Genomic DNA, 14,508 nt, shown 5'->3' on the forward strand with positions numbered 1-14,508 from the left:
ACACCTAGCATGAACTGACACAATTTTTTCCAGAGGTGGGCCAGGCCAGCTCAGGAGAGGCCTAAATGCAGAGGACTGTGAGAATGTCTCCGAGTGTCCTGAGGAGAGATGGAGAGCCTTTGGGGGCTGCTCCTGAGGAAGCAGGATCACAGTGGGGGAGAATGAGAACAGAACCCAAAGCTGGGGAAGGGAGAGTTCACAATTAGGGGGACAGGACTTAACAAGGCCAAGGAGATGCTGCTGATCTCCCACTAGGATGGGTCTTGGAAGCCTGGAGAAAGGCCTGGCCCACCTGGCATGAAACAGCAAGTCCAGAACTTCCGAGGCAGGTAGGAGAGGAGGGGATCCAAGGCTCCGAGAAGTGAATCTGCCAGGGCGGACACGGTATGAAAGGGCAGGAACGTGTGCAGTCCGCCAGCTCCATGGGAAAGCCTGATGGACTCCATGGAGCCCGAGTGGAAAGCGTGGATGAGAAACATGTCCAATAGCACCAGTGAGATCTGCCGGGACTTGAAACCTGGGATCTGTGAACCTTTGCTCTAGTGCTTGCACCTGGACAATGATCTTCTCCAGTAACAAAATACAAAGAAATTATAAGGGACTGAAAATAACTGCATGCATGCCAAGTTGGGGTTAATCGTGACTGAAAAGATAGAAAACCCAACTGGAAAAGTAGGGTATGGGGTATGATCCCTGCACAGGGCACTGCCACGACAGTGGGCAGGCCACCTAAGCCATCCTTCAGGTTCTAACCCTTGGCCTGGCACTACCCTCACCCCATATAAGGGGCCATCCTGTCCCCCTGCGCCCCCCCCCCCCCCCCCCCCACCAAGGGAATGAGCAAGGAGACCCGTTGCTGGTGCTTGCGCCCTCACACTGCAGCACATGTCCCAGGGAAGCCTCGCCTAGATTTCTTATCTGGCCTCTTATCCACTTCTATAGAGTAAGATTCTGTTTGTGACCTCCAAGAGTCTATTTGCCCAGTCCTGTGTATGTTCTGGCAGCTCTTTGGTGGGGTTAATGGCGACCTCCACCAAGAGGACTTATGCCATACCCATGTCTGCAGCACCCAGCCATACCCAAGTCTGCCGAACCCAGAGCCCCTGCCCCTGGGGCATCACTGACTCAATGGGCATGAGTTTGAGTAAACACTAGGAGGTGGTGATGGACAGGGAAGCCTGGCATGCTGCAGTCCATGGGGTCGCAAAGAGTCGGACATGACTGAGCGACTGAATGAACTGAACTGAATGAACTGATTGATTAAGGAGGCCAAGAAGCCTGGTCGTTAACATACTCTATGGCAACCGTGAAGGGCTACTGTCCCTTTTCTGCCAGAGCATCTGGACATCTCTATGAACTCAGGATGCAACTTCCCTGTGGTGACAAGTAGCCACCTGAACCTCGGCTCAGAGTCACCAGGTTTGGTTGGTCTGCCTTCCTGGCCGCTGGGGGCCTCAGGGCCCTCATTTAGGCATCACGCTTCCCCTCACCTTTTGTCCCTCTCCCTCATCTATTATCTCTCCACTTCTCCTCTCTCTGTCTTATCCTTCTGAGAGAGTGGACCTCGGCAAGGACAGCATCACTCCTCTCAACTTAGGAGACAAAGCTCCTTCTGGCTGTCAGTGGCTCACTTTGATGGGTGACAAGCTGGTGGGAGAGACCCACCTCATACCCTGCAGGTCTTGGTCCAGCAGGCTCTGCCTCATAGGAGATTTGTGAGAATGATAGAGGTTCAAACCTCTTATTAGGTAGTGGTGGACGTCTGATCATACCAATACTCTCACTTCTATTTGCCTGCTGCCAAGAGAAGTCCTGTTGGGAACTCAGTGAACTGGCAGATTTCTATATGCTGGTTTACGCATGGGTGAGAATCCCACCTCTGGGCTGCAGGCCCACAGCCGATGCACAAGGGGCTGGTTTCTGGGCTTGATCACCCCAGTGGGCAGTGGATAGGGTGCTCCCTCCCTCACTGGCCCTTTCTGGAAGCCTGCAGGTTGGTGCCTGAATAAATAGACACTGGCAGGTGCAGGGGCTGAAAAGGCAATGGCTCCCTTCCGTTTCTCAGCCTTTTCTGTGCCTCCTCCCTTTCGCTCTCCCTTGGTCCCCATACCTACACTCCTGTCCTTTTGCATCCAAGAGACCCCCTGCTGGGTCACCGTTTTCACCACCACTTGTTTGCTTTGTGTTCCCACCTCAGGCTTGAGGTTCCCACTGGCCCCCTTGCAGAAGGGCCAGTTGAGAGAAGAGTTGGGCTGGGCTGGACAAAGTTCCCCAGAGGCCACTTCCCAGTAAGATCCTCTCTTTGTTTCTTGTTTGTTACTTTTCTGTCATTGGGAGCTTCTCTCATTGAATTTAAAAGCATCTTTGTTTTATGTACTTTTCTCTCTCCAATTGCTCCTTCAAAGCTCTGCTACAACTGTGGGCATGGGTTACTTGTTGTTCAGTCACTCATTCATGTCTGACTCTGGGACCCCATGGACTGCAGCAAACCAGGCTTCCTTGTCCTTCACCATCTCCTGGAGCTTGCTCACACTCATGTCCATTGAGTCAATGATGCCATCCAACCATCTCATCCCCTGTCATCCCCTTCTTCTCCTGCCTCAATCTTTCCCAGCATCTTTCCCAGGTGTTCTCCAATGAGTCATCTCTTTGCATCAGGTGGCCAATGTACTGGAGGTTCAACTTCAGCATCAGTTCTTCCAATGAATATTCAGGCCCAATTTCCTTTAAGATTGACTGGTTTGATGTCCTTGCTGTCCAAGGACTCTCAAGAGTCTTCCCCAACACCACAGCTCAAAAGCATCAATCCTTCAGTTCTCAGCCTTCTTATGGTCCAACTCTCACGTTGATACATGACCACTGAAAAAACCATAGCTTTGAGTATAGGGACCTTTGTTGGGAAAGTGATGTCTCTGCTTTTTAAGATGCTGTCTAGGTTTGCCTGGAGAATCCCAGGGACGGGGGAGCCTGGTGGGCTGCCATCTATGGGGTCGCACAGAGTCGGACACAACTGAAGTGACTTAGCAGCAGTAGCAACAGCAGGTTTATCATAGGTTTTCTTCCAAGGAGCAAGCATCTTTTAATTTCATGGCTGCAGTCACTGTTCACAACCATTTTGGAAGGCTTTAAAAACAAAACAAAGAAAAAAGGGAGCTTCCATTTCTCCCTTCCAAAATGAAAGTCTTTCGCCTGGGTTCTTGGGAACCATCTGATCCATCTGTGGTCCCCCAGAGTGAGGGGGAAAAATAGCATTTTTAAAACCAAAGCAGTAAAACAAGGAGATCTCTGGTTCTGTCTTTACATGAAAATGAATTTGTAACCGAGTTGGATTTAATTGGTGCCTCAGCTCACTGGTCTAGATGCAGGAATTTTTTATTAGAGAAGTGGCCTTGTTGGGCACTATGTCTATCTTTTAACCCAGCGAAACAGATGCCCTGCCTTTCACTTGGCCTGCAGAGTCCAAGTTGAATATAAGCAGGTTTCCAAGTAGACAATTTCGTGGACCTGCACTGGGTCAGCATTTCCACTTGGTGGGGGTGGGGCGTGCGAGGGGCATGGGGTGGGGGGATTTCCACGCACTATGTTGGCTCTAGCTTTCCTTTTCTGCAAAGTGGATGATACTAAATGCAACTCAACTTGACAGTAAATTCTTCAAAAACTTCCCTTCTTCAGAAATTTGAAAGGAAGGAAAATGTGCTACAGAAAACTTCAGTCTTGGACAAAGCCACTAGCAGAGCTATTTATGATCCTGTTCATGCAGCTCCAGCTACTTCTACCCGTGTGTTTTATATCAGCGCAGGGGTTTGCAGTGCAGTTATATTTCCTGTAGTAATAATATCAGCTGTTTGGCACCTTCATAGTATGGCAAGAATTGAACTGCAAGACAGCATCAGTGTCCAGTAGTTCCCAAAGGTGGTCTCAGCCATGTCCCAGATGACTCAGTATCTGAGAGGAGACACACCCAACAATGGTACTTCCATCCCGTTATCCTACCTTGTGGCTGGGTAGAGGAGTGTTTTGAGAAGTGCCACTCTTTTGGAGGCCAGAGCTAAGGTGAAGGATATCGAAATATCCAAGGAGAGGATAACTCCATCCACGGAGAGGATGTACTCCAAGAAGGTAGTTTAGGGCATATTTTCCATGGGATTTATGTAGATGAAAAACATCCAAATAAAGAACAGCAATCATTTGTAATTAGCAGGTTGATCATTTTTTTTTTTTTTTTAGTATGATTTAACCATTCCTAACATAGAGGAGCCTTTAAACTTAAATGACCATAGCCTGGTGTTAACCATGTAGATTCACCCTATAATTGTGAGAGTTTTCCTTTTAATAGATGAGAGGTTAATTTTTTTTTTTTTATTGAGACTTAGCTTGTCACTCTGCTTGAGTTTGAATGACCCTAAGAGAAAACTTAAATCTATGGACAGCATCAGAGCAGGTATTATTAATTGGCCATGTGAGAGGATCTCATCTAGTAATATCATGAATAGATAGAACAGGACTGAACACTCATCTAAAATAAATTTCCTAGGGGGTATCCAATCAGAGCCCTAAGAGAACAGAAATCTACTAAGGTAACCCAGAAGTACTAGGCACAGGTATTTGGCCACAACCCAACAATTGGATTGAGTTTTAAACTAGCATAGAATCGTTTGTAAAAACAGAGATTAAGCTTCTGAAATTCAGGTGACAATGATACTCACTGAACGTTGCAAGCTCTGAGATCTTCATCACAGAAATCTTCCTCCTATTTCCCTTGTGTGTATAGAAGATAGAGAAAACCCCTGGTGATATTGCCTTACATGAATTGGGAGAATCGTAAATAGTTTTCACAGCATTGCAAATTGTGTGTCTGTGTGTGTATTAGCCAGTCAGTCCTGTCCGACTCTTGCCACCCCATGGCCTGTAGCCCGCCAAGCTCTTCTGTCCCAGGAATTCTTCAGGCAAGAATAATGGAGTGGGTGGCCATTCCCTTCTCCAGGTGATCTTTCCGACCCAGGGATCAAACTCGGGTCTCCTGAATTGCAGGCAGATTCTTTACTGTCTGAGCCACCAGGGGAGCCTGCAGCACAAATTAGTAGAGGCCAATAATCTGCAGGCAATTTCTCAACAGGACCTGGTCCACAAGGTCAGATTGCCTGTGGAATGGATTACCTGGTCAGAAGAGAAGTCCTCCACAAAGACCCGGCTGCTAGGAGCTCTGCCACTAATGACAGCCTCAAGTTAAGAGTGCAGAGAGCCCCTCTCTAGAGTCTTGTTCCCCATGGACTCTCACTGTGTGGGGGACAATGAAAACGTGGGATCGATGGATGTCTCATGAATGTCTGGTTACGAATGAGGTCTCCAGACTTTCCTGGTGATCCAGTCGCTAAGTTTCCACACTTCCAGTGAAGGGGCCGAGTTCGATCCTTGGTCGAGGAACTGGATCCCGCATGCTACAACTAAGAAGTCAGCATGTTGCAACTAAGAGTCTTCATGCTGCGAAAAGATCCCAAGTGTGACAACTAAGACCCAATACAACCAAAAAAAAAAAAAAGATATAAAAAAAAATTTTTGTTTTAGTTCTCCAGTGCTAGTGATGTGTGGGCCTTCAGAGTGATAGTGTAGGAGTTCATAACTCTGGGTCAAACACCCTACACGGATGTCGACTCTTTAGAGATATGAAAGAAGGTTATCAAATGCCCCAGCCTATCAACTTGTCCTGATGAACCATTTACTGTGATGGCTTGTACTGGGCCTTAGATTCGGAGGAGAAGCCCAGTTCCAGCAGCTGGCCCAGTGTCTCACAGAGCTCCATGCAGCCCTGGAGGCCCGTGTCTGACTGTCCTCTCACAGTCCCCCAGCATCAGGGGGAAGGTGCCTGTTGAGGCCCACTTGGAGCCAGGCAGTCACATACATCACCCAGCACCGCAAAAACACATTGTCTTCCAGAACACTGTGCCTTAGGAAAGCCATAGCATATGAACTTTCTAAGACAGACTTAGTGATGTGGAATATTTTCTAGATATCACCTTCATCAGGTTGAACTGAAAATGTTTGTATAAATTGTTTGACCACGAAATTTTAAAACAGTGTTATAAAATAAATAGTTTTTAAAATTGTTTCAACACAAATACTTGGACTAGCTTAGTGCCAAGTGCTTTTTGGTTTTTACTTCATCAAAGTAATGTAGTTGATTCACCCTTGAATGTGCCGGGCTTAGTTGCTCAGTTGTGCCTGACTATTTGCAACCCCGTCGACTATACAGTGCGTGGAATTCTCCAGGATTGAATACTGGAATGGGTAGCTTTTCCCTTCTCTAGGGGATCTTCCCAACCTAGGGATCGAACCCAGGTCTTCCACATTGCAGGTGGATTCTTTACCATCTAAGGCACAGGGAAGCTCAAGAATACTGGAGTGGGTAGCCTCTCCATTTTCCAAAGGATCTTTCTGACCCAGGAATTGAACTGGAGTCTCCTGCATTGCAGGTGGATTCATTACCTGCTGAGCCACCAGGGAAACCCTTAAGTTTCTTTCTTCTTCTTCTTCTTTTTTAAATATTTATCACCAGTCTTGGGATTTATTTGTCTATAAGATAAAATACTTTGTCTTAGGAAAAGAAAAATGAAAAAATGCTGTTGCCTTGTACAGGATAAGGCAGTGTTGGAGGAAGAAAACTTAAAAGCTAGAAGGAAGAAAAAGAGAAAAATACAATAGAAACAGAAACTACTCTTTCATGAAAAATTGCTTTTTTAATTTTTTTTTTAAATAAAGAGGGTTCTGCCTTCTTACTTTGGGGAAAGTAGGAGAGGAATTCACTGAAACATCTTAAATTTGGCAGATCCTAGCATATGGCACCCGGCTCCAGTACTCTTGCCTGGAAAATCCCATGGACGGAGGATCCTGGCTGGCTGCAGTCTATGGGGTCGCTAAGAGTCAGACACGACTGGAGGACTTCACTTTCACCTTTCACTTTCATGCATTGGAGAAGGACATGGCAACCCACTCTGGTATTCTTGCCTGGAGAATCCCAAGGATGGAGGAGCCTGGTGGGCTGCCATCTATGGGGTCGCACAGAGTCGGACACGACTGAAGCGACTTAGCAGCAGCAGAAGCAGCAGCAGCAGCAGCAGCAGTTCTCAGAGCCAGAAGTGGATTTGGGGCAGGTCAATAGTAAACAATGGTGATTTTATTTATTTTTACTTTCTGGAAAAGTAGATAACACAATTCCAGAAGGTACAATCAAGGTTTAAGGTTAAGAATCCCTTTTACTGCACCTAGGAAAGTGCTATGCACAGAATGGGTGCCCGAGTTGTGTTGCGTAAAAAAAAGCAAACAGATTTTGTGCTTATCTTCAAGGCTGGCTTAAGTATAAAATGAATTTTTAAAACACTTAAAAAATTAAAGAATTCAATTTATTAAAAAAAAAAAATTACATATGCATCTCGGTGAAAGGCGCTCGATGCCTAGCCACTGATCAGAACCTCCCTGGAGTCAAAGCTCCTCCCAGACAGCTCAGGCTGTTACTAATTGAAGCTTGTTTTGACCCAGATCCTACCACTGATGAAGTTAACAAGTGGTGGAAAAGGACAAGTTGGTTTGTCCAGGAGCACTGGGGAAATAGTGACCTAATGTCCTCAGACCGCCTCCAAGTTTCCAGGTTAGAAAGGGGGCAGAGGTGGCTGCTGCAGGGCGCATCAGCGGATCAGGTGGCTGTCTTGTGCGCAGTCAGGGTGGTTGGCACAAGGCGAACGTTTGAGCACCACCAAGCTTATGGTTTCAACCAGTCAGGGGGTCTGCGTGCTTGCAGCCAGCAGTTTTTATGTGCTGGGGGTCTGCTTCCTATAGATACAACTTGAGGCTTGTGTTAGCTCTTTGTTATCTTTCAGGGAACTGGGATTTTCATGACACTGCTATGAGGCTGCTCACAGTCTAAATTGTTACCAGTTTCCCAGCCTGAGGAGTATTCCTTTCTCCATCTTCACATGTTCTAATCCTTAAGTCTTAAACCACCATTTGAGACTCACAGGAGGCCTGGCTGACTAAAACTTTTCTACAAACATGAGGCAGACAGAGACCATGGGGGCGGGTCTTTCCCACTAAGGCGCCCTAGAGTCCTTTTGGTTGCAAGACCATTATTACCCATTTTTCCACGGTCCCAAGAAGCCCAGGGCCTCCAACAGCTTCCTATCTCTTGAAGAAAGTCTAAACATGCCCTCTCTCAACTGGCATCTTATCCCTCTGTCTGATAACTCACCCAGCAAAACCCCCCAACCTGCCCCCCAGGACCTAACTTAGGAGGGATGGGAACAGGGTTTCCCAGAGTGTGACACATGGCTCGAGGGTGAGGCTGGGCATCCCCACTTCTACCCTTTGCTCCCACATTCATAGTGTCTAGGAATTGGGACAGCAGCAGCCTATAATGGTTATTGATTAAGGTAGGAGTTGACAGATTTTTTTTCTACAGAAGAAAGTAAATCTCGAGGTCTCTTAAGGCAATTTGGTATCTGTCTCTGGGTGTAAAAGGAGCTTCCGCATTTGTGGAGCACCAGAAGCCAAATATAATGTGTACATCAACTGAGAACCAGACTTGTCCACTGTCCCGGTTTCTGACCCCAGTAATGAGTGACCCATTCCCTAGAGAATCATCCAAGAGCTGCCTCAGTTGTCTGTTTATGAACCAGAAACGGACCCTGTCCTGCCTTGTAGCTTCTGGTGGTGGGACTATGATAGGAGTGTGGATCTGGCTGTTATGGGCTAATGCACCCCCTCTGCTGTAGACTGGCTTCCTTGGTTCAAGGAGCGGTAGGGGACACTGCATGAAGTCACAGATGTGATCAGGGGATAGTAGCCCTGTATCAACTCTGGTGTCAGGCCTAGTTCCCCTGCTGGTACATCTTATTTGTTCCCTGTGGCCCTGGTTATGCCAAGCCACATAATCACTTCTATCTATGACGGCTGGCCTATCTGAACTAATGGTTAGGGGTTGGTGAACCCAGATCATGCTGGGCAACTCTGACATTCCATGACCAGAGGCCTCATCTCTGCCAGGCCCCAGGACCATACCAGGAGCCACACTGAATGGTATGGGCTTTCTCACTGCAAGTGGTGGATCCTTTCTTCAGGACACTAGGAGTCTGTGTTGTGAGCCTCCAAGTAAAATGCCACATACAGCATGTAGCCCCTTTCCAAACACAGATAGCTACGACGTCACTGGTTCTGTTGGGTCACCTGCTGAAGAAGCAGGTCCAGCCACACTCATCATTCATCAATTGTGACTGCTTTTGTGCCAGGACAGCAGTTGCAGCAGAGACCTAGGTTCTGCGAAGCCTGAAATGTTTCATATGTACCATTAGAGGGAACCTAGGACCTCAGTGGTAATTCAGTGTGGAGATAAGATAGGGACCACAGCTCTGCAGGTCTAGGATGACTGTAGGTTGGTACTCGTTTCCATGATTTCCTCCAGGAGATGATATTGTTTACACGTACTATCAGGGGATGGGGAGTCAGGGTCAGAAAAATGAATGTGGAATTCATGACTATGGTACCCACACCCATGGTAGTTTACTAACAACACAGACTGTCCATTCATGTCAGAAGTCCAGGACATGTGCAATGGACACTGGGTGGATCTGTGGACCCAGAGATAACCACTGTTAGCAGGACCTGGGACAGGTGTCTATTACTTGCCTGGTCCTCGGAGCATCACTTCACAGCACGGGGGCCATGATCATGCTACCGTTCCTGTGCATGATGTTAGCAACACACTGGGACCCATATGAATGTGGGAATAGTTTCTCCTTCTGCAGTTCCAGTTCAGTTCAGTCACTCAGTCATGTCCGACTCTCTGCGACCCTATGGACTGCAGCCTGCCAGGCTTCCCTGTCCATCACCAACTCCCAAAGCTTACTCAAACTCATGTCTATCGTGTTGGTGATGCCATCCAACCATCTCATCCTCTGTCGTCCCCTTCTCCTCTGGCCTTCAATCCTTCCCAGCATCAGGGTCTTTTCCAATGAGTCAGTTCTTCCCATCAGGTGGCCAAAGTATTGGACTGACTTACCCCAGGAAATAACCATGTGGCTCATCGGGAGAGAATGGAAGGACTTCTGCACTTGCTGTGGTGATGAAAGGGCCCTCCTCACTGGGACGTGGCTTCTTTCTCTGGTGATGCCTTCTGAGAAGTAGCTCAGTTCTGGAAATTTTGGTAGGGGTGTTTGGGAGGGATGGCCGCTTTCCGCCTGCTGATCATCCAGTCTTGTGTTTGTCTCCCCTTGGTTTCTGTCAATCAAGCAGTTTGCATCCAGGTTCACTGGCCATCTCTCTGCCTCTAGATCACCCTGTGCTCTGAGCCAGCATTGTGCTCTCTGAGTCAGGCCCTGGCTGGCACTGGGCCTCTCAGTCACTTTCAGCTTCCCTGATAGCCAGTTGGTAAAGAATCCGCCTGCAACACAGGAGACCCCAGTTTGATTGCTGGGTTGGGAAGATCTGCTGGAGAAGGGATAGGCTACCCACTCCAGTATTCTCGGGCTTCCCTTGTGGCTCAGCTGGTAAAGAATCGCCTGCAATGCAGAAGACCTGGTTCGATCCCTGAATTGGGAAGAACCTCTGGAGAAGGGAAAGGCTACCCACTGCAGTATTCTGGCCTGGAGAATTCCATGGACTGTATAGTCCATGGGGGTCACAAGAGTCAGACACGACTGAGCGACTTTCACTAATCACTTTGACCATTGTACCAGCTTTGCTCCTGACATACAACACTCCACCTGGAATCTGATCTTTCCCCATTTTCCATCCTGTTCCTGCTGGAAGCCCACAGGAACATGGTCTCCTACCACTATCCTTGATTTCCACAAAAGTCATCCTTGAGTTAATGGAGATGCTTCCCATCCACGCTTTCCTCTCAGGCTCCATAGACTCCATCAGGCTTTCCCATGGTGTCTGGCTGCCTGACACTTTCCTGCCCTTTCATACCGTGTTTGCCCTGGCAGATTCACTTCCCTGAGCCTTGGATCCCCTCCTCTACCATCTGCCTCGGAAGTTCTGGATTTTCTCTTTCATGCCATGTGGGCCAGGCCTTTCTCCAGGCTTCCAAGACCCATTCTAGTGGGAGATCAGCACCATCTCCCTCGTCTTGCTAAGTCCTGTGACCCCTAATTGTGAACTCTCCCTTCTCCAACTTGGGGTTCTGTGCTCACCCGTTGCCTCTTTGCCCCCTCCCTGTGATCCTACTTCCTCAGGGGCATCGCCACAGGCTCCCCATCTCTCACAGGACACGGGGTTAGATTCTGACAGTCCTCTGTCATCTAGGCTTTTCCTGCATAGCAGCCTGGCACGTCTCTGCAAAGGTTATGATGCTGGGAACGGACCTTGTGGACAAGGGGACACAGCCAGGATGTGTGAAATTTGCCAGGCAGGGGACTCCTCATTCTTCACAAGGAGAGGAGGGGCACTGGCTGTATGGTGTGTGTTGTGGGGTGTCATTGCTCTGTCAGCCAGCCCTGCACTTTACTCCGCTCTCACATAACTGGGGGAAGGGCCTCAGGGTCTTTTTTCCCCAACCTCACCCTCACTGTGTTTTGCCTTCACAGATGCTCATTCTCTTTCCTATAATTTCACCACTGATCCTCGGCCCAGAGTTGATCAGCCATGGTGTGAGTTTCGAGGAGAAGGTGATCAAAAGATCTTTCTCTCCTATGACTGTGGTAGAGCTCAGATCAAGTACCTTAGTCCACTGGGAGAGGAAGTGAAAAGCATGAGCGCCTGGGAAACACAGACTGACACACTCAGAGACACTGGAGACTTGCTCCAGGAGCAGATGCCTGACGTTACACCGGAGAAACACACAGACAAGGGTGAGTTAGAAAATCCAGATGCAGGAGGAGTAGACTGGGGGCTTCGCTGCACCCACTGTTTTCGGGTAAAAAAAAAAAAAATGGATATTGTCCTTCCCTAGTCGTCCAGCGGAAAGAGCAGCTGTTGCAGGAGAGACCAGGGCCAGATTAGCTGGGCCCAGGGAAGGTGGACCCAGGTGGGGCAAAGAATCTGTCAAGTGCAGAGGCTGAGCTCTGTCTTTTCCTCGGTGGGGTCAGGACCTCTCACCCTGCAGGCCAGGATGACATGCTGGCGTGAAGGCAATGGACACACCAGTGCATCCTGGGAGTTTGGCTTCAATGGGCAACTGTGCCTCCTCTTTGATTCAAAGAATGGATTCTGGACAATGGTTCATTCTAAAGGGAGGCGGATGAAAGAGAAATGGGAGAACGACAGGGTTGTGTCGGACTTCTTCAGGACGGTCTCCATGGGAGACTGTCAGTCCTGGCTTCGGGATTTTATGGTGTGCTGGGAGAAAATGTTGAAGACCTCAGGTAAGTGAGAAGGGTAGGAGAAAGTGGTAATTCTCTCACGGTGATATGGACCCACCCCTGTGCGTGTGTGTGTGTGTGTGTGTGTGTGTGTGTGTGTGTGTGAAAATGATCCGTCAGAGGTGAGCTGTCCTGGGAGAACAATGGCCCGGGGATGCTCTGTCATCCTCTTTCCTCTTTCACCGGACATCTCTCCTCACAGCACAGGCCTTTGTGGAATTGAACATGGATTCTCACTGATCCTAAACATGAGAGCATCTCTATGATTCCAGTCTCCTTTTACTATTCCCTCTTTCCGGAACCTTCTTTTAAATGTCACCAGTCCTCCTTCTGGAAATCTGTCAATAGCACCTCTGCTGTCAGCTCCTGAGGACTCCATCCTGATGTCACCATCTCTGATGTCACAGCAGGACTGAGTGACTCTGTTGGAAATCTTGCTTCCCCATTAGCTGCAGAGTCCCATGGGGACTGGGCTCCTCCCTCCCTCCCATCTTGCCTGAGAACCTGTCATAAGGGCCTCCACGTGTGGGTGCAAACAGGCTGCATAGTAGGGGTACCTGGGTCAGGGGGGCTGAGGCGGCATCTGCCGAGTTTGGGGCCTGGACGAGGGCTTCACCCTTATTCTCCTTGCAGCATCACTGACCACGGGGCCCCCTACAGTGAAGTCCTTGGCCGCAGCCATCAAGCACATCACCTGGATCCTCCCCGTGCTCCTCACCAGTTTTGTCATAACTGTCTTCCAGGGCTGAGTTGTTTCCAGGAGCAGGTACTGAGGGCAGAATTCAGAGGGAAGGCAGGGGCACAGGGCCTGGTGTGAGGCCGGGGAAGGTGAATCCCAGCCAACCCCTGCCGCTCACTGAACCTCTTCACCCTGGAAATGAGCAGGTGAATAAGACCCCATATCACCCGAGAGCAATATTTGCCGACCCAGCTCCAAAGGCCCGTTCTCACAGGAAGTGGCCTGGGGCAAGCAGGCAAGGCAGGAGCCCCACAGCAGAGACTGTGGGAAGGGCTGAGGCCAGGCCTGTGCTCCTGGGGCAGCAGCAGTTGTGACTCAGCCTGTGGCCTGCACGTCACCGTCATCAACTTCCTGGGGACCCAGAGCCTCCATCACTGAGCGGCCCTGCCTTGAGCAGAGGTGCCTGCGCATGGGTGGGTCTGAGCTGGGGTGGAGGCGCCCAGCTGGGGGGATCAGGAAGAGATGGGGGCAGGGACCCTGGTCCTGAGAGCTGTGTGTGCTGCTCAGAGGCTGGAAGGGAGTGAAGGAAGGAGGTTTTCCTGCAGCCCCCCAAGGCTGTCAGGAAGCAACGCCCCTCCTCCGGGGACCTGCTCCCTAGTCCTTTAGGCCCCCCTCGGGGAGGATCTGGACCTGAATAAAGGGAGCAGATTGATTCCTCACTGGCTCCAGTCCTGAGCCTGAGCAGGGCGTGTCAGGGCCTGAGGTGACTCTGTGATGCAGGAAGGAAGGTGAAGGTGACAAGAAGCTGCTGAACCTGGTGTGGGGGTGGGGTGGAGGACACAGGAGCCCCTCAGTGAGGGCGGGGCTGGGGGGGATGGGGAGGAGCAGCCCCAGGAAAGTGACAGGAGTTCCTCAGCCTCCTGGACCAAGGCCTCTTTCTTTTCTGCAGGAGGCGGTGCTCCCAGGAAGCACAGCAGGTGCTCTGCCTGCCTTTCTCCTGCTCTTCACTTTAGATCCAGGACATCAGACCCCATGAATCCTAAGTGTTTTCCGGTTACGATGACACAGTAGATGCATCATCTCATGGGCTTTATCACATTTGAAGAAATCCTATACAGCATCTTTAAAAAAAAACCAAACCAGAAACAATTTATTTCGCCACTTTCTCCTGGTGCTAAGTGATGGAATTTCTACACTGAAATGCTCAAGTACTTGAAGAAATCTCCACAAACAGGACATTTTTCATCTTATTCTAGCTTGTGGATAATTAAACTCTGCCTCGTGACCTCGTTCTTGCAAATGATATTGCAAGAAAAATACCATCTGCTATTACAGGACTCAGGGATTCTTTCTGTGTCTGGAGAAATCACCTCAGCCTGTTTTCAATAGAAGGAAGTTTTATTTATGAGTATTTCCCTTGATAATTTATTATGCTGAAAGTGAAAGTGTTAGTCGGTCAGTTGTGTCTGACTCTTTGTGACC

The 14,508-nt window shown here is 49.1% G+C and overlaps 1 protein-coding gene and 1 pseudogene across 1 annotated transcript; both read left to right on the top strand.

Annotated features, from left to right (window-relative positions):
* The first annotated feature begins 297 nt into the window (after window positions 1–297).
* On the top strand, window positions 298–5,824 carry LOC128053164 (tyrosine-protein kinase RYK-like; annotated as a pseudogene).
* Window positions 5,825–9,708: 3,884 nt separating this feature from the next.
* LOC128053165 (UL16-binding protein 2-like) lies at window positions 9,709–13,096 on the top strand. The gene is made up of 4 exons (XM_052645620.1): window positions 9,709–9,766; window positions 11,574–11,837; window positions 12,075–12,350; window positions 12,981–13,096. The coding sequence occupies exons 1-4, from the start codon at window positions 9,709–9,711 to the stop codon at window positions 13,094–13,096; spliced, it is 714 nt and encodes a 237-aa protein (XP_052501580.1).
* Window positions 13,097–14,508: the final 1,412 nt, after the last annotated feature.

The sequence above is a fragment of the Budorcas taxicolor genome, chromosome 9, assembly GCF_023091745.1.
Source record: "Budorcas taxicolor isolate Tak-1 chromosome 9, Takin1.1, whole genome shotgun sequence".
NCBI classification, from domain to species: Eukaryota; Metazoa; Chordata; class Mammalia; order Artiodactyla; family Bovidae; genus Budorcas; species Budorcas taxicolor.

Excerpts from the sequence above, each read along its gene's own strand:
- LOC128053165 (XM_052645620.1), top strand. The coding sequence starts at position 9,709 with ATGATCATGCTACCGTTCCTGTGCATGATGTTAGCAACACACTGGGAC. Across the intron at positions 11,838-12,074 it reads GGAGAAACACACAGACAAGG|GACCTCTCACCCTGCAGGCC; the intron begins GTGAGTTAGAAA and ends CGGTGGGGTCAG. Across the intron at positions 12,351-12,980 it reads GAAAATGTTGAAGACCTCAG|CATCACTGACCACGGGGCCC; the intron begins GTAAGTGAGAAG and ends TTCTCCTTGCAG.